The 20,195-nt window shown below is 48.0% G+C and overlaps 1 protein-coding gene across 1 annotated transcript; it reads right to left on the bottom strand.

The window, feature by feature from the left end:
• Positions 1–11,839: 11,839 nt before the first annotated feature.
• On the bottom strand, positions 11,840–13,662 carry SOX12 (SRY-box transcription factor 12). Its single transcript, XM_026694532.2, is given in 3 exon segments — positions 11,840–12,454; positions 12,457–12,542; positions 12,544–13,662. Coding segments are annotated over 3 exon segments (963 nt in total). The 5' UTR covers positions 12,951–13,662; the 3' UTR covers positions 11,840–11,984.
• Positions 13,663–20,195: the final 6,533 nt, after the last annotated feature.

The following is a 20,195-nucleotide window of genomic DNA, read 5'->3' as shown; positions in this document are numbered from 1 at the left end:
TGAGTGAACTTCAACTCCCAGAATTCCCTCACCCAATATCCTTTCCGTTGGCTGGACTTCAACTCCCAGAATTCCCCAGCCGGCAAGTGCCACCTCCCTAAATCCCGACCGCCACAAATCAAGAGACAAGATTCGACCTTCCAGACCAAGAACACATTTTATTCCAGGGTTACAACCACCATTTCCCGAGCTAGTCACAGAACCACACGATGGATCGAGTGCCTTTCCTTTTTTTTATTTTTAAGTTTTATTTTAATTCCTCTACAATCCTATGTTTCTTTTTTTTCTTCTCTCTCTCTCTCAAGACCACCGTCACGACTAAACACAACATTTACCAATAAGGAAACCCAGAAAGGGATTGTTTATCATCGATATCGTTTGAATTCACTCGGATTTTGCGCTTGGCACCTTGCACACTGAAGAGGGTTGGCCGGGGTGGGGTGGAGGACCTCCATGGACCCCCGTTCCCCGTGTTGGAGTTGGTACCTGAGAGCATTGTCTCCCCTCCCCCCTATTGTTACAGGTAGTCCTCGACTTATGACCACAATTGACCTCAAATTTAGGTTGTGAAGTGAGACTTTTGTTAATAGCGATAGCACTTAGACCAGGGGCCCACAAACATGGCCCCTTTAAGACTTGTGGACTTCAACTCCCAGAATTCCACAAGTTGAAGTCCACAAGTCTTAAAGGGGCCACGTTTGGAGACCTCTGACTTTAGATTATATACCGCTTCACAGTGCTTCACAGCCCCCTCTATGCGGTTTACAGAGTCAGCCTCTTGCCCCACAACCATCTGGGTCCTTGTTTTAACGACCTGGGAAGGACAGAAGGCGGAGTCGACCCTGAGAGCCAGTTAGGATTTGAACTCTTGGCAGCGGTCAGAGTCCGCCTGTCAATACTGCCCTATAAAAACCACAGCGCCACCATGGCTCAGTGAAGTGAGCTTTGCCCCATTTGACGACCGTTCTGGACACCGTCGTTAAGAGAATCACGGCAGCAAGGTTAAGGGAAGGGATTTTGCTTGTCGGAAAGTCGCAAACACGGCGACCGTCATAAGTGTGAGTCGGCTGTCAAGCGTCTGAATGTAGATCATCGTGAATGCTACAACAGTCGTAAGTGTGAAAAACGGTTCTGTCACATTTTTTTCAGCGCTGCCGTAACTTTGAACGGTCACTAAATGAACTGGTGTAAGTTGAGGGCTACCCATAGTCCTCGACGTATGACGGGCCTGAATGTTGCTCATTAAGCCATTGTGGTCATAACTCGAATCACCATGCAACTGGACCCACTTTTAAGAACCGTTTCTACGGTGGTCGTAAAGCAAGTCACCACGGTCCTTAAATGAATCGCATGGTTGTTAAGCAAATCCAGCTTCCCCAATGGAACTTTTGGGTGGAAAGATCAGAAAGTTGCATTCACCAGGGGCTGCAACCGGTTGTACATGTGAGCCAGTGGCCCTGCGACGGTCATAAGAGAGAGACCAGGACCTAAAACACTTTTTCCAAAGGGGTTGTAACTTAGAATTGCAAACGGTTGTAAAGCGAATCACAGCTGCAAAGGATGCAGAAGTGGGTACAGGTAGTCCTCAAGTTATGACCAAAACGGAGCCCCCAAACATCCGTGGCTCAGTCTTAAGGGAATGTGCACCTTGTTTTACGACTTTCCTTGCCATGGTTGTTTAAGCGAATCATTGCATTTGTTAAAGTGAGCCAACCAGGCTGTTCAACGAATCTGGACTTTGCCGGTTAGAAAGTCGCCAAAAAGGAGACGATGGCGGCCGTCGTAAATACGAGCCACTTGTCAAATCTTTAGATTTTCATCACATGACCACATAGGGAACGCTGCAACGACGGCCGTCATAAATACGAGCCAGTTGTCAAATCGTCCACATTTGGATCACGTGAACACGGGGGACTGTCGTTAAGGGTGAACAACACCTCCCCCTGAGTCGCTCTTTCCAGTTGCAACTTCGGTCACTAAGCGAACTGTCATAAGTCGAGGACCACCCGTCCAAGACAGCCAGGGAGGCGCCAAGACGCTCTAAAGCATTAACATCGCACACAATATTTCCCTCCGTGTAAATCCACCCCAGAGCACCATGGATTTCTTCCTTATCCTTAATTATTCCTATTTTTTTCTCCCCCTTTACTCAGACAAAGCCCACCTATTCCCCCCCTCCCCAACAACACCCCCTCCCCGTGCCCACCCAACCCAACCCAACCCACCCCAAAAATTGACTGCAACGAGGAAGCGTCGGCGAAGGTTGTGCTTCGAAGACAGAAGGAAGGAAACGATAAGCCGTCGTTTCCACGGTTTTGTGATCGGAACCGGCTTGGTGGAAGGATCCATCCCGCTCGGTCCTAAGTCCTGAGGAAGATTTCATGTGTTTTTTTTTTATTCTTTATTTTTTTTTTTTTGCCTGATCGTTCGTAAAATTCAGAATAGCACTTGAGGCTTGAACAGGTTTACCCCCACCGGCGTGGGGAGAGCGATGGCCCCGTCGGGCAAGGCGAGATTACGTCCCCAAACAGGGGACACGGCAGGAAAAACAGACACAAAGACATGGGGGGAAAGGGCACCCCAATAAATCTGGGGTGGAGGGTTGGCATGGTTTGGGGTCTGCTTGGCACCTCGCTTGGCATCCCCTGTTTTGTTTTGTTTTCCCCTGGCCAGGCAGGGGTTCCTCAAATTTGGGTTCAAAGTTGGCTTGCGACAAACTTTACAACAAAGGTATAATATTTTGAATAATCCATGAAATCACAGCTGCAAGATTAGTTTATGCCCAAAAATGGAAATGTAAAGAAACTCCAGGTGAAATAGGAAATAATTAGGAAAATTTGGGTCTGCGCAGAAATGGATAAATTTGACAGAAGAATTAAAAAATAAGGATGATTCTGATTAAATATGGGGAAAGTTTTATCACTGGTTGCAAACTAGGACAGATCAAAAAAGTTTAAATAAGGATTAATGTTTATGTATATATTATATACCATGTATATAAAATTTAAAGATGTATTATTCTTTATATGAATTAGCAGTGTAAGACAATTAGGACGATTGCACCACGTCCATTGTTTTTAAATGTCTTTTTCTCTTTTGGGTGTGTTTGTTCAATAAAATATATTTTTTAAAAAAGTTGGCTTGGAGAAATGTCTAAGGAAGATTCTCGATCATCCAAAGATGCTTTCTTTCCCCTGGACTTTCTGGGTTTTTTTAAAAATTTTCTTTTGAAGACTTTTTGCTTCTCATCCAAGGAGCTTCCTCAGTTCTGGAAGGAGGGTAGAGAATGTGTAAATCCTGCCCTTCCCCACCATCCTGTCGGAGTTGAAAAAGCTTCTCGGAATCAGAAGCGAAACGTCTTCAAAAGAAAAAGTCCAACTGCCTCTTGGGGAAAAAAGAAAAAAAGTACCTTTGGCTTATTGGAGAATTTTATTGAGCATGTGCAGAGGGAAGGGAAGAGCGGGGATTCTGGGAGGGAGCCTAAGGCAGGTTATTCCTTCCATGGTGAGCCGTTCCCATCATCCACTGCTTGGGTCCCTGGATTTAGGGAAGGGGAGCGCATCAAATAAGACAGTAATGGAAGGCGCGGCCAGGCACAGGGGATTCTTAATGCAGCCTGGGTCACTTTAAGAGGGTTGGACTTCCAACTCCCAGAATCCCCCAGCCTGGGGGATTCTGGGAGTTGGAAGTCCCACCCTCTTAAAGTGACCCAGGCTGACAGACATTCTCCTAATCCCATTGAATTTGAGGCTGGGGTGGGGGCACATGGCACGAAAAATGCAGGCTTCTGAGCAATTGTGCCCACCTTCCCGCTATGGACCCCCCCACACACTAAAAAGTGGGTGACTCAACCCCAGGAACTCCAGCCCAGCCTAGCCGTCCGCAGGATTCCCCAACGTCCTTCATAGGCAAACTATTATTTGGGCAAGGATTTGCCCATCATACCTTCGCCAAGCCAAGACAGGTTGGCATGAAGTATAAGCGTGGCCTGCCAGCTTCCCCCAGATTTTTGCACACACACACACACACACACACACATCACCCCAGCCTGCTTTCTGGATTTTACTGCAAGCACCTGAGTATGTCCACCTGTGGCGTGTGGTCAGTGTGACATTGAGCTGACCACAGGGGGGGGGGAAGCCCACCTAATAAATCAATGCAATAATTCTCTTTTTTGTTTAAAGCAGGAATGACAACGGAGGATACTGATCGTCTTCAACATACGTCCATTTTCTGTCACTAAGTGAGACAGGGAGTTGCCCCATTTCTTTGCTTATGGTTGTTGAGTAAGTCTGGCTTCCCCGTTGAAATTTGCCTCTTGGACGGCCGCAAAAAGGGGGGGGGATCACGGGACAAAGCCACCATCGTAACGGTGAAGCGGTCACTAAGCGCCTGAATTTTGATTACATGACTGTGGGTGGTGGTGGTTCTGAAACGGTCGTAACGGTGAGAAACGGTCGTAACGAAGTCACTTTTTTCAGCACCGTTGTAACTTTGATTGGCCGTAAGTTGAGGACGAGCTATAACCAGGAGTGGGATTCACATTTTTTAACAACCAGTTCTGTGGGCGTGGCTTAGTTGGTGGGCATGGCTTGGTGGTCATGTGACTGGCTGGGCGTGGCCAACTCAATATCACTCACATCGAGGCACGCATCTCACTCGCCTGGCCTCTCGTGACTGTGGGGATGCTGCAACAGTCGTAAGTGTGAAAAACGGTCATAAGAAGTCACTTTTCAGTGCCATTGTGAATGGTCTCTCCACACAAGCAAAGTACCAGCAAAGGAGGGAAAAATACTCCAGAGACGTTCCTGAGACAGGAAGTCTCGTCCTGCCAAGAATGTAATAAGGGTTAACGGAGAGGTAGTTTCTGTAAGCAACACCAGAATGTTTCCTTCCTGCCTTCCTTACAGGATTAGCCCTGTAATTTCTTCTAACAACTGGTTCTCCAAACTGCTTAGAATGTTAACAACCGGTTCTAGCAAATAGGTGAGAACCTGTAGAATCCCACCCCTGGCTATAATGCTTCGTGCCACAGGGACCTCCAGCTGCTGAAGAATACAATTCCCAGAATGCCTGAGCAACTGGCAGAAGGAATTCTGGGAAATGTAGTTTTCTTTTGAACCTAGGGAAGCCAATTTTAGGATTAGAAGTCAGATCCGAGCCAGGAAAGCTCAACTCTTTGTGGCCTACCTCACAGGGATGTTGTACACAAAATACTGTCAGAATAATCACTATGGTGGAGGGGGGGTGTCTTCAAACTTGACAACTTTAAGACTTGTGGACTTCAACTCGCAGAATTCCTCCTCCAGTCCATCTTAGCTCAGAAATTCTGGGAGCTGAAGTCCACAAGTCCAACTTTGAAGGCCCTTGCACTATGGCAATGAAATTGTGATTTTTTTATAGGGAGAGAGCACAGCTGTTGGGCCATGAGCAAGCTGTTTACAAGTTAAATTTGCAGTTTTCTTCCTATTGGGGTGCTTCTCAGAGGAGAACCTCCCTAGCCAAGAATATTCTACCCCTGGGGAGCAAACAATTCCAGTAAATTTTAGGCAATTACTGGTATCGGCAGTTTGCATGATTGCTAAGAATGTATTTGTCACTATAAAATCCCAGATGTTAGGAATTCTCACATTAAGTAGCTTTCCAAAACGTAGCTAAAAAGGGGAAAGGAGAAGAAAATAATAATAACAAACCAGCCTGCAGATTAAACCAACTGATTTGGGGATTTGTGTCTGTCTATCCTTATTTGTTCCATTTTGCTCTGCACCATTCACATAATCTGTCCAGAGATTTATTTTTTCAAATAAAACCTACTGTCTAATGGCTTTTGAATCGCCTTAAGCCCTTTCCTATGGGGAAAAAAGTTATAAAGCTCAAAAATGGCCACTTCACAAACCAGCTTAGAAAAAAAAAATGATAGAAAAGCCTTTTGTTTTTCCCCCCTAAGCTGGTTTGTGGCCATTTGTAAACCAGAATATCTCTTACTAAACTTTTAAGATGTGTGGAATTCTGGGAGTTGAAGTCCACACATCTTAAAGTTGTTGAGGTTAAGAATCTTTGATATTTTCCTGAAATTTTAAGCAAACAACAACAAACCACCTTTGCAACACTTCCAAAATCAGTTAAAAAAGAAGAAAACTTTTTTTTTTTTTAAATTATTCTTATTTCAGCCTGGGTCTGTTTTGAGGGGCAGAACCCTGACCTGCAGGGGAAGCCATAATGGAAGTTCCAAATACAGTTGGTCCTCGACTTACGATTGCAATTGTGCCCACAATGTCTTGCTAAGCAAGATGGTGGTTAAGCCAGTTTTGCCCTGTTTTACGACCATTCTCGACACGGTTGTTAAGTGAATCGGGCTTCCCCATTGACTTGGCTTGTCAGAAGGTCACAAAAGGGGATCACTGCGATCGTCATAAATGCGAGTCAGTTGCCAAACGTCTGAATCTTAATCACGCAACCGTGGGGATGTTGCAACGGTCGTAACTCAAAGGATTACCTGCATTACCACTGAGCACTGCGGTCTAACGGCTGCTGTTGCACTTTTAAATTGTACAAAAAAATGGTTTGCTGGAGTCTATACTCAAAATTCTAAGCTTCGTTGGCACAATTGGTACAACCAAAGGTTGGAAGGGACTTAAGCGGTCATCTAGTCCAACCCCCTGGCTAGCTTGGGTGGTTTGTTAATTTTATGTTACCCAAAGCCAATCTATCTGTTCCTCTTATTGTGCAAACCCAGAAAACCGCCTGGATTCGATAAGCACTTTTAACAGAGTTGGAAGGGACCTTGTAGGTCATCTAGGTCACCCCAACTAGGAGACCCTACACCATTTCTGACAGATGGGAGTTCAATCTTTTCTTGAAAGTCTCAAGTGATGACGCTCCCACAACTTCCGAGGGCAACTTCTGTTCCATGGGTTGATTGTTCTCAACTTGAGTGCACTCTGCACATGCTCCAAGATTAAGGTGGTAATCTAGTTTAGAAGGTTCTAAATTTTCTGACAGATTAGCCATTTAGCTACCTGCTGGCTTTGACACGATGCCTTTAGCACCAAAGACATGCAAGGCAAGTAAAATAGACCAGTAACTCCCCACTCTATATTCTCCACTCAAATCCAGGATTAACAGGTAGTCCTCGTTTAGTGACCACAAATGGGATCAGCAACAGAATCTCCTGGCTTTGCAGACCTGTGAAAGCCATCCGCTGCCAAATGACTTTAAAAAAATCATCCTTTCAAATGGTCGCTAAATAAGGCAGTCACTAAGTGAGGACTACCTGTGCGGTTTGAGGAAAAAAAAACAAGCAGAATCAGTTTTTCTCCCCCTCTTATCTGCTCTGTTTTATCCTTTCTTTTGATGCTTTTTGGTCCAAGGCGGCCTTCTCCCAGCTGGCACTTATAAGGTCAACTACAAAGACCATGCTCCACCACCCAACCCATCTCAAGGGCCCCCCAGGTGAAAAATCTCCCATCTGTCAGAAATGGTGTAGGGTCTCCTGCTTGGGCAGGGGGTTGGACTAGATGACCTACAAGGTCCCTTCCAACTCTGATTATCTGTAATCTATATCAATCATCACTTGAGACTTTTAAGAAGAGATTGGGCTCCCATCTGTCAGAAATGGTGTAGGGTCTCCTGCTTGGGCAGGGGGTTGGACTAGATGACCTACAAGGTCCCTTCCAACTCTGATTATCTGTAATCTATATCAAATCACTTGAGACTTTTAAGAAGAGATTGGGCTCCCATCTGTCAGAAATGGTGTAGGGTCTCCTGCTTGGCAGGGGTTGGACTAGATGAGGTCCTTCCAACTCTGATTATCTGTTATCTGACACACGGCCACAATTGGGAGCAAAATTTCCAGGGCTCCGTGAGGCGGTGGGTTAAAGGGAGCCGTGCCCGATTTTACAACCTTTTTCGCCCTGGGTTGTTAAGTGGTTCAGTCGCTGTGGTTGTTAAGTGAATCGTGTGGTCATTGAGCGAATCCGGCTCCCCCCCTCATTTTACTTTTGCTTTTAGGAAGCGTCTGGGAAGGTCTGAAATTTCAATTACGTGACCCCGGGGAATACCAGCCGATCGGTAAGCGTCTGAATCTTGATCACCTAAAACCGTGCCAATCTGCAATGGTCATGAGTGCGAGGACTAGTTGCAAAGTTGGTTTTTTTTCAGCGCCATCATAACATTGCTGAATGGAGGGTTGTAAATCAAGGACTAGCTGTATGTACACGAATTCAAGAGCGGGAAAAGCTTCTAAAATCTAGCAATTCTTACCAAATAAATAGTCCTCGACTTAATGACCGCAACAGCCAAAATTTCTGTTGCTAAGTGAGACAGCCGTTCAGTGATTGATTTATTTGTTTGGCCCCATTTTCCACAGTGGAGCCGAACATTTCCGTCGCTAAACGAGACCTCGGAGTGAGTTTGGCTCCGTTTTACGACCTTTCTGGCTGTCGTCGTTAAACAAATCGCGGCAGCTGTTAAATTAAGTCCCACGGTTGTTTAGCGAATCCGGCTTCCCCCCCGTTGACTTGGCTTGTCAGAAGGTTGCTAAATGAAGATCGTATGACCCCAGGGATGCTGCGACCGTCATAAATAGGAATTGGCGGCCCAGCGCCTGAATTTTGATCAAATGATGCTGCAACGGTCGTTAAGTGTGGAAAAAATGGTTTCAGCCACTGTTTTCAGTGCCGTGGTAACGTTGAACGGTCACTAAATGAAATGTTGTAAGTTGAGGACTATCTCTAGCCTTCCTCTCTATGTTCCTTTTCTCTTTCAGGCCTAAAACATTTCTGGAAACGTGGGCGGCCTAGACATTTTGCAGCCTAATTTAAATTAAATATGATTTAAAAGGTGGTTTCCACTACAGGAACTCTCTCAGGGATTGCTAGAAGCTTCTCGGCTTCAATGACATGTCAAATATAAGGCCGTTTTCCTGCACCCAAATCCTCCAGAGGGGCTTGGGGGACTATAAACTCCCAGAATTCCTCAGCTAGCCCTGAGGAATTCTGGGAATCGCAGGCCGAACAGGTGGCCAGGTGATTGACGACTGAGGTAAGGCATCATGGCGGAAGTAAAATGGCTAAGCCAAAGGTGTGTTGAAAAAACTCTCCAGCCATTTTAAGATTGGGGGGGGCGGGGAAACAGGACTTCGACTCCCAGAATTCCTCAGCCAGCCATGATGGCTGAGGAATTCTGGGAATCAGAGTCCCGAGTTGTAAAGTTGCCCCTGCGTTTGGAAGGATCGCTCCGTATTAGCAAAATAATTTCTGGGAAGGAAGGTGGGCATGGGCATTGTGCCAAGTTGGGGGGGGGGCTCAATCCTGGCACCACCTTCCAGAAGAGCCGATGGGCATCAAAAGCACCTGGGCAGTGAGGGATGGAGCCCATTTTCTCAACCCAATCAGCTTCCTCGTTCTGTTTGGCCTAAGATCCCAAAACTCTGCATTTTATAAAAAAAAATAAAATCCAGAACCTCCAAAGGGGAATCTAGATTCATCCCTGAAGACAAATCCTTTTCTGTATCAAGGGTGCAATTTTGGAGCAAGGGGAGAAGAAGATGCTCCAAGGAAGCCCCTACAAAACTATCTTGGCAGGATAAAAAAAAATTCTTGTTGGTGCTTTTTTTTTTTTTTTTTTTGCAAAAGGCAATCGGACGTTGTTGTTTTTTTTCATTTTTTTTTCCTTGAAGACGTTTCGCTTCCCATCCATGGAAGCTTCTCTGGTTCTTCACAGAGCTTCTTCGGTTCTTCAGAACGGGAGAAGCTTCCTTGGATGAGAAGCGAAACGTCTTCAAGGAATTTTTTTATTTTTATTTTTTAAAAAGGCACCTTGACCTGAGATGGCTGAGAATTCCCAACCGACATTTTGCCGGTGCCACAGCTTTGAACCCGGTGGCCTAGGCGTGCCCGTCTGCGGGACAGGGTTAAAACAAAAAAAAAAAACAGAAACCCAGCGTGGGTCGGAAACCTGGCATCGTGGTTTGAGGGTATCAAGGTTACTTGAATGAAGGACTGAATTGCTTGCTTGCTTCTCCAATCGTGGCAAATCATGCAAACGTCCGGAGGAAAACCACAATCACACAATGGCCGTGTGTCTTTAGCGACGGCCGCTTCCTTCCCAGGGGTTCCCCAAGGACATCTGCTCGCCCCAGAATCAGGTCGGGGGAGGAAGCCTGTCTGAAGATGCGCTTTGGGTCCCCGTTTTGGGAGAAGGAGCGAGCCGGTCTCTCTCTCTCTCTCTGTTGCATGCCTCCCCTCCCCTTGGCTGGCTTCTACAAAGAAGGATGCTACACGGAGAGAAGGGGGAGGGGTTTTTCCTCCCTCTCCCCTGCCTGTGTTGGCCATTTCGGCTAGGCTTGGGGGGGGTGGGGGGTCTCTGGCCACACTCCCACAGGTCCCCTTCGTCTGTTTTACTCCCTTCCTGGCACAGCCCTTGGTGCCAGGGCCTGGCGAGGACCCGCCCAAATCGGGGCAAGGTGGGTTTTTCACCGAAGGGACGGAGCAGCTGAATGCAATTCAAGCCCCCCTCCCCCTCTTGCTGGGACCCTGAGGCCTGGCACCCCGACAGAACAGCTGGGGAGAAAATGGGAGGGAGGGAGAAGTGGGGGGGGAGAGGGGGCTGGATTGACCTTCAAAGTCGAAAGACCTCCCAGAAGGACGACGGAGGTAGCATTCAGACATTCCCAAGGAAGGTGGCGAGGGGGATTTTTCCAAAGGGGCATCATCACACACACCCCCTCGCCGCCTTTATTCCGGGGACCCCAAGGTAGAGACCCAATCTGCAGCAAGAGAAGCCCGGGGTTAGCTCTGGTTTGGGGGCCAGGAGAGAGGTGGGTTGAGCCGTGGACGCCGAGATGTGGCGTCGGAGGGAAGTGGAAGGGTTGCATGCCCAGGATGCTGCCTTCCATTGTCGGAATGCCACATGCCACCGAGGAGACAGTGCCCCGCGCTGCTTGCAACGCACCTCTGGCAAAAATGTAAAGGGGAGGAGTGGGAGTGGGTGGGAGAGGGAGACTTTTGGGGGGCGATCGAGACACACAAGCCTGCTTGCACTGTGGGTCCACGTGTTTACCACGTGCCCCGCCACTTCGCCGTTCTCCCCCAGTACCGAGACGGGCTCGGTGCCTTGGCGACACGAAAGCCTGGTCCAGCGTGGGAGCCGGTGCCCGTCGCACCGCACAGCGTCACGCCGCCAACTCCCCCCCCGTCTCCACCACCACCACCACCACCGAGACACGCCGTGCCCTGCGATGGAATCTTTCGCCTGGCAGCCGTTTGGACAGACGAAGGAGGGAAGAGAACCATCCTGCCCGTCACATCGGCTTCGAAATGGCCTCGATCGACGCCCGGCAAAGACGCCGAGAGCCCCTTTGAGGTGGGGTGGGGGGTGGGGGGTGGAGACCCGGGTGACAAGTGGGATGCCAAGTGAGGGAACGTGGGCACCCCGAGGGCACAGAGGGAGAACGGGGGAAGAGGGAGGAAGGTGGGGGGTTTGTATCAGCATGGATGGCATCCATCCTTCCATCCGTGCTGGGAAGCAGCTGCCAAGATGGGTGGAAGGATCCGCGATGAGCCGTCGGAGAGGATTACAAGGCAAAACCAGACGAGACATAGTCAAATTTCATGGGTAAATAAACACGGTGCCCAAGCCAGGGTGGCTTCGAGGTGGAGAGAAGAGAAAAGGGTGGGTGGGTTGAGAAGGGACGGGCAGCCTCCCCAAGCAAGGCAGGGGAGGCTGGCCAAGTGGGTGTGTGCTGGGGGGAGGGAGGAGAGGGGGGGGGAGAAAGGCAGGGGGTGGGGTGGGTTGATGGAGGACTTGCCTTTGAATGAAGCCAAGGCAAGCTGTGGAGATACCTGATTCTGCATGTAAACAGCTGGGTTTTTTTTTCTTCTCTTTCTTTCTCTCTCTTTCTCTCTTTGTTTTCTTTCTTTTCTTTCTTTCTTTCTTTTCCGGAACCACCTGATTGTTGAGAAGCGAGAGTTCCCTGGGAGGATTCAGTACGTAAAGACCAAGTCCGAAATGCTGGACATCAGCCAGTCCCCTGCAATCATCTCAGTCACTTCTGGGGTACAGTAATCGGGGAACTCGAAATGAGACGAGGCGCCCAAAGGAAAAAGATCCAGATCTTTATCGAAGACCGACCAGTCCGGGCTCCGGCAAGGGGGCGTGTTTGGCTGGATACGGCTGGGCACCACGTTCCAAAGATCTTCCTCCGGCTCGTCGTCCGAGGAGGCGAAGGAAGAAGAAGACGACGATGGCGACCTCGTAGAAGCAGGAGAAGACACGTCGGAGGAGGACCAGGGCTTGGCAAGCTCGCTGGCTTCGGCGTCTTTGGCCTGGCCAGCATTGGCTTCCCACTCTCCTTTCTCGCCCCCGGTGGGAAGCACGTGCCAGAATTCCTTGCTGGAGGTTTTGGGACCCTCGTCAAACGATACCTCCAGGATGCGGGCTTCCAAAGGGTCCTATCCGGCTTTGGAGAGGCGCATCCCCCCTGGCCTTCAGGATCCGGCTTCGGCGTCTGCCTCCGGGGCGAAGCTGCCCGTCCGAGAACAGGGCTTAATCTTGACGGGCACCCTGGACCGAGCCTTGGCACTGCCCAGCTTGCCTTTCTTCCTGGGCCGGTACTTGTAGTCGGGATAGTCCGCCATGTGTTTGAGGCGCAGCCGTTCGGCCTCCTTGACGAACGGAATCTTCTCCGAATCCTGAAGCAACTGCCAGCGCCGTCCCAGCCGCTTGGAGATCTCGGCATTGTGCATGTCGGGCCACTGGTCCATGATCTTCCGCCGCTCGTTCTGAGACCACACCATGAAGGCATTCATGGGGCGCTTGATGTGCCCGCTGGGCGTCTTGCACCAGTCCGGTTCGCCCGTGCCATCTTTCAACAGCAAGCCGCCTTTGGAACACGCCTCCTGCTTTGCTTCCACTCCTCGACTCCGCGTGCTGCTACGTTGCTGGACCATGCTGATGTCCGGATGCTGTGCCGCCGACTCACCGAACACTCCCCCTTCGGATGCTCAGTCCAAGCCGGGGTTATTTTCTCATCCTCCGGTGGGTGGAAACACCGTGGTGGCGGGCTCGGCACAGCACGGCGGGTTGGATGGGTGGGTGAGCCTCGGCGGTTGCCAGCAAGCGAGATCGCCCCTCTCTCTCTCTCTCTGCTCCACGCCCCCCTTTTAACTCCGTCTCCAAAGCAGCAGCAGCAGCCGCCGCCGCCGGCTGGCCAACTGACAGCCGGAGGTCCTGGCGACACCTGCTTTGGGCCTGAGGGAGATGTCCGGCGGAGGGGGAGCGCAGAGAGCCAGGAAGTGGTAGGAAATCTTTGGCAAAAACAGCTGGAGAACAAGGAGGGTCGGGAGAGGAGGCCGTCAGTAACTCCGGGCGGCGGGATTCCGAGGGCCAGGAGCATCCCCAAGGAACACCGAATGGACAGATGGAGCAGTCACGCCTTCTCCTTCTCCTCGGGGGCGGTGGAGACCTGAGTGGGGAGAGAAGAGGGGAGAGACCCCCCACACTGCTCACAACAGCAGCCCCTCGGTGTGTCGTCGTGTTCCCCCCCACCTCTCCAGGCCGCCCTAGATCAGCTCTGGCTGGCTTTGCAAACACAGCCTGCTCACGCCCACTCTTGCTTGCTCTCCTCCTCGCTGCCTTCTCTTATAGCCCATCCTCGCTGACAGCCCCTCCTCCTCCTCCTCCTCCTCCTCCCCCTCCCCGACACGCTCGGCCCCTCCCCTCCAGCACAGTCTAGGGCTGCACACATTGCTGGCAAGAGTAAACACCAAGGTGCTGGTTCTCTCAATGGGGCGCCCCTCCTCCGACAGCACGTCATTGGTTGCGAGGCAGGAATGGGGCATTTGCACCCCCAATCGGCTGGCACCACCTCCCCCCTCCTTCCCCTCCCGGGAAGGGAGGGAGGGAAGGTCCAAAACTTTCTCCCCAGCCAACACACCCACCTGTCCCCACCCCCAACGCCTCCTCCCCCCACCCAGCAGCAGCCCTGGTCTAGATGGAGCCGGGAGGGAGGGAGAGCGGGAATTCCAGAGTGGTACCCAGGGCAGGAAGAGGAAAGCGCCCCAGGATTACGGCAGCCGGCAAAAAACAGGAGGGGCCCCAGGAAAGGATGGGGAGGGTACGCTTTTCAATTCTCAGGAAAAGGTGGGTGTTTTTTTACAGCAAGCAGGATTAGCAAAACTTCCAACTTTAATCTTTCACGTCTGGTTACTTTCCTGCTCTCTTATTCATGTGTGCATCTGTGTGTGTGTGTGGGAATGTATAGTATATGTGTATGTATGTACATGGATATGTATTTTATACGTGTCTGTCTGTCTGTCTCTCTGTCTATCCATCTATCTATCCATCCATCCTTCCTTCCTTTCTTCCTTCCTTCCTCCTTTCCATCATATCAAACTCCCTCCCTCCTTAATTATCTATCTATCTATCTATCTATCTATCTATCTATCTATCTATCTATCTATCTATCTATCTATCTATCTATCTATCTATCTATCTATCTATAAAAGCGAAATACCACTCATGCATCATCAAAACTAAATAAAGACTACCAGAACCTATGTTCCTCTTGGCTTCTAAGCTCACTAAGGAAGGATTTTTCCAAATGACCCTCAACATTTGAATATTGGGCACCTATGTTCCTCTAACATGCTCTGATGCTAGGAGTTCTAGTCCCCCCGCCTGAAAAGAAACTTCCAAATGCAAACACAAGCAGAGGGAGTTTCAGAGCACCAAGCAGCTTTTCCAGAAAGTTGAGCTAAGCCACGCCCAGGCTCCTTGCTGTCTCCTTCTTGCTCACACAGCAAATACTGTTTCAGTTCAAACAGCCTTCAACTCTCTCACACACTAAAAGCATTTAGAGTATTTCCTATATTATTATTATTATTGTTATTGTTATCATTATTGTTATTGTTCTTCTTCTTCTCCTCCTCCTCCTCCTATTATTATTATTACTATTACTATTATTATTATTATTATTATTATTATTATTATTATTATTATTATTATTATTAACATGCTCTGATGGTAAGGAGTTCTACTCCCCCTCCCCACCTGAAAAGAAATCTCTTCCAAATGCAAAACACAAGCAGAGGAGAGGAGTTTCCGTTTCAGAGCACCAAGCAGCTTTAGTCCAGAACAGTTGAGCTAAGCCACGCCCAGGCTCCTTGCTGTCTCCTTCTTGCTCACCCAGCAAATACTCATCCAGTTTCCAAACAGCCCTCAACTCTCTCACACACTGACAGGATGCTAGCCAGAGGAATACCTATGGATGCTGGTTAGGCAGAGGCAGAATTTTCTTATTTTCTTCCCCAAAAACGAAGCCCGATCACATAGCTTCATAACGAAGCACGGGTATACAGCTAGTATGTAAATATATGAGTGTGTGTGTTTGTGTATGGGTGTGGGTGTACGTATGTATAAAAACATGTATATACACACATGCATGCACACACAAATGCAAACATAAATAAGAGAGGAAAGGGACAGGGGCCATATTTATATAGTTTTCATATTTATGTTACGTTCTTTATTTGTACCATGCCTTTATTATTTTTACGAACAACTCAAGGTGGCCAACACATCTAATACACCTTCCTCCACCTATTTTCCCCACAACAACCTTGTGAGGTGGGTTGGGCTGTTTGGCCCAGATTCAGCCAGTTGTGCCCAAGGCAGGCCTAGAATTCATTGTCTCCTGATGATTGGCCCAAAGTCCAACCAGGTTTTGTGCCTATGGCTGGACTAGAACTCACCATCTCCCTGTTTCTAGCCTGGTGCCTTAACCATTAGACTAGACTGGCTCTCAATATTTATGTTCATGTTCATGTGTGTGTGTGTGTGTTTGTATGTGTGTGTACATACACACACACACAAAGACACACACCCCTACGTCCATCTCTCTACTGTCTGTCTATCTATCCCTACCTACCAATCGACCTGGAAATCCTATAATTCCAATTTATCAATTCATTCTTCATTCAACTCACAAACTGGAGGGGATTCTTGCCAGCTAACCCCGTGGGAATTTGAAACCAGACCCAAGGCTTTGTTTTCGCAAAGGCCTTTAAGTGCCCCGTTCATCTCAAGGGTGCTGAAGAGGTGAAATTTCGCCCAAGATTCATTCTAGGCCAAATTTCTACCCACCACCCCTACGGCCGCGACAGATAATCCTCAACTTACAACCGCAGTGGAGCCCTTCATTTCAGTCGCTAAGCGAGACAGTTTTGCCTCGAATCACTGCAGTTAAGTTAGGCTGTTAAGTGAATCTGATTTCTCTTTTGACTTTGCTGGTCTGAAGATCGCAAAAAGGGATCAAGTCATCCCGAGAACCGGCAACCGTCATAAATACGAGTCAGTTACCAAGCGTCTGAATTTTGATTATGTGACCGTGGGGGGATGCTGGAACCGTCGTAAGTGTGAAAAACGCTTATAAGCCGCATTTTCCAGTGCCATTCTAACTCCAAATTCAGGTTTTTTTTTTCAAACCTGGACACTTTAAAATGGGTGGACTTCAACTCCCAGAATTCCCCAGCCAAGCTAGCTGGGGAACATCGGAAGGGGCCCTTCCCTGTTTTACCTTGTATTGCACATGGACGGGAGGCCACCAGGAGATCCTAAGGCTGCAGACTAAACTGGGAAGTCCAAAAAACAACAACCCCACACTCACACACCTCATGGAAGCCCGCTACAGGAAATCACCCTCAAAATTATGTGGCTGTCCGGCTCACCTTGAAGAAGAGTTTACCTTACCTTACCTGGCTGGGAACGATGGACGCTGTAGTCCCAGCATACGCAGTGGGAAGGCATGTTCCAGGCTCTTGGCGTACGTTCTCTTGCAAGCATTTCTACAACTGTCCCTGCGAAGCAGGCCGGCCTTATTTTCTTGGTGAATCCTGGAAGTGAATTTATTTTTTTTTTCCTGAGGAAAGAACAAGATTTTACTCATTTGGGGGGCATCTTATTTTTCCTTTTTCCTTCCAGATGAGACAAAGAACGGGAACTCACAGCCTGAGATGGTTGTGGAAGGAGAAAAACTGCTTTAAGAATTTTATTCCTGAGGAGAATCTGTGTGTGTGTGTGGGGGGGCAAAAAAGTCAAAACGGCAGCCAATGCAATTGAAAACTGGCTTTCCCCCCCCCCCCTTTTTTTTTTGCACATCTTGGATTACGTGTAAAAGGAGTTTTGGATTGCACCATTGCAAGTACCATTTTGACTTTTAACCCTCCCTTTCCTATCCCTCTATCAACTTACGACCACGATGAGAGAGAGAGAAGAGAGAGAGAGAGAAGAGAGAGAGAGAAGAGAGAGAGAAGAAGAGAGAGAGAGAGAGAGAGAGAGAGAGAGAGAGAGAGAGAGAGAGAGAGAGAGAGAGAGAGAGAGAGAGAGATGATAGATGATGATAGGTAGATACAGATGGATGGATGGACGAAGAGAGAGAGAAACAGACAGACAGACAGACAGACAGACAGACAGACAGATAGATAATGATAGACAGAGAGAGGTGAGAGGGAGAGAGGGAGATGGATGGATGGATGGATGGATGGATGGATGGATGGATCATAGACAAATCCTATTTTGTGTAAGGTTAAAATCACAGAGTCATCCGGTCAGGTTACGTCACAGAGACATAAGATTCTGCGTTTTAGCAGCCAAAGGCTTGCAGAATTACCCTTGACCTACCCATCCCTCTCTTGGCCGGATCTCCTATACCTATTTCTCTCTTTTCCATAAAGACCAAGCTCTTTTTTAAATCGAACTTTGCCAATGTGTGATTTCCTTCCCCTTGATCTCATGTAAAAAAAAAAAAAAAATCTCTGGTTAATTCTAATTAACAACCCGACATATATTACATTTCTTTTGCTTTGATGTGGCTTTCTGAATCCTGTCTTAATTTATTCCGTTTAGCGTTGTTTTGTACAATTCAAAGTTTTGCACTCCTCCTTTCCACCCAACAATAACCTTGTTGGACCAAGAGAATTCCTGGACTAAAGTCACCCAGCTAGTTTTCATACCTAAGGTGGGACTAGAACTCACCATCTCTTGATGATTGCCCCAAAGTCACCTATCCGTCTTTCATGCCTAAGGCAGAACTAGAACTCACTGTCTCCTTGTGATTGGACTAAAGTCACCTCACTGACTTTCATGCCTATAGTGGGACTAGAACTCACCATCTCCTGGTGATTGCCCCAAAGTCACCTATCCGTCTTTCATGCCTAAGGCAGAACTAGAACTCACTGTCTCCTTGTGATTGGACTAAAGTCACCTGACTTTCATGCCTATAGTGGGACTAGAACTCACCATCTCTTGATGATTGCCCCAAAGTCACCTATCCGTCTTTCATGCCTAAGGCAGAACTAGAACTCACTGTCTCCTTATGATTGGACTAAAGTCACCTAACTGACTTTCATGCCTATAGTGGGACTAGAACTCACCATCTCCTGGTGATTGCCCCAAAGTCACCTATCCATCTTTCATGCCTAAGGCAGAACTAGAACTCACTGTCTCCTTATGATTGGACTAAAGTCACCTAACTGACTTTCATGCCTATAGTGGGACTAGAACTCACCATCTCCTGGTGATTGCCCCAAAGTCACCTATCCGTCTTTCATGCCTAAGGCAGAACTAGAATTCACTGTCTCCTTATGATTGGACTAAAGTCACCTAACTGACTTTCATGCCTATAGTGGGACTAGAACTCACCATCTCCTGGTGATTGCCCCAAAGTCACCTATCCGTCTTTCATGCCTAAGGCAGAACTAGAATTCACTGTCTCCTTATGATTGGACTAAAGTCACCTAACTGACTTTCATGCCTATAGTGGGACTAGAACTCACCATCTCCTGGTGATTGCCCCAAAGTCACCTATCCGTCTTTCATGCCTAAGGCAGAACTAGAATTCACTGTCTCCTTATGATTGGACTAAAGTCACCTAACTGACTTTCATGCCTATAGTGGGACTAGAACTCACCATCTCCTGGTGATTGCCCCAAAGTCACCTATCCGTCTTTCATGCCTAAGGCAGAACTAGAACTCACTGTCTCCTTGTGATTGGACTAAAGTCACCTCACTGACTTTCATACCTAAGGTGGGACTAGAACTCACCATCTCCTGGTGATTGCCCCAAAGTCACCTATCCGTCTTTCATGCCTAAGGCAGAACTAGAATTCACTGTCTCCTTATGATTGGACTAAAGTCACCTAACTGACTTTCATGCCTATAGTGGGACTAGAACTCACCATCTCCTGGTGATTGCCCCAAAGTCACCTAGCCGTCTTCCATGCCTAAGGCAGAACTAGAACTCACTGTCTCCTTGTGATTGGACTAAAGTCACCTAGCCGCCAGTCATGCCTAAAGTGGAACTAGAATTCACCGTTTCCTGGTAATTGGCCGAAAGTCACCCAGATAGCTTTCACGCTAAGGCGGCACTAGAACTCACAATCTGTGTTTAGTCTTGCACCTGAACTACTACAGTAAGATGGCTGTCCATCAAGACTTTACCATATAGCCAATTGTCCAGAAACGGGGGTATCCTTTTTGTTTTAATTCCAGAAAACAAAGCACAGATCTAAAAAAAGCTGTTGAGTGGCGGAGTTATTTCCTCTACAAACTCACTTTTTCCCATTTTCTTTATTGCCGGAGTCATTTCGTTATAAAACAGGTTTTGCAAATCAATTTAATGAATAAATAAGTAGGTTTTCTTGGTGCTGGAGGCAAGAGATTCGAAGCCCAAAATGGGTTATATGCCGCTGTTTCTCAACCTTGGCCATTTTAAGCTGTGTGGAGTTCAACTTCCAGAATTCCCTGGGAGGCAAAAATCCACAAATGGTGGCTGGGGAATTCTGGGAGTTGAAGTCCACCTTGTTTAAATCCACCACCTCCATAACTGAACTGTTGGACAGGTGTTGCAATCAGGAAGCTTTTATTTATATTTAAAGAAACTCTAGACCAGATGTTTCCAAACTTGGCAACTTTAAGACTTGTGGACATCAACTCCCAGAATTCTCTAGGCAGTATAGCTGTCTGGGGAATTCTGGGAGTTGAAGTCCACAAGTCTTACAGTTGCCAAGTTTGGGGACCCCTGCTCTAAATAGCTACAACTGGATCCATTGCAAGTTCTTAATTATCTTCTTTTTAATGCAGTATTTTCCGTTTGGGGACCCCTGCTCTAAATAGCTACAACTGGATCCATTGCAAGT

This window comes from Notechis scutatus, chromosome 3 (assembly GCF_049901735.1).
Source record: "Notechis scutatus isolate UNSWTSFEM ecotype Mainland chromosome 3, rNotScu1.2, whole genome shotgun sequence".
NCBI lineage: Eukaryota > Metazoa > Chordata > Lepidosauria > Squamata > Elapidae > Notechis > Notechis scutatus.
This window is presented reverse-complemented; position numbering and strand designations above follow the sequence as displayed.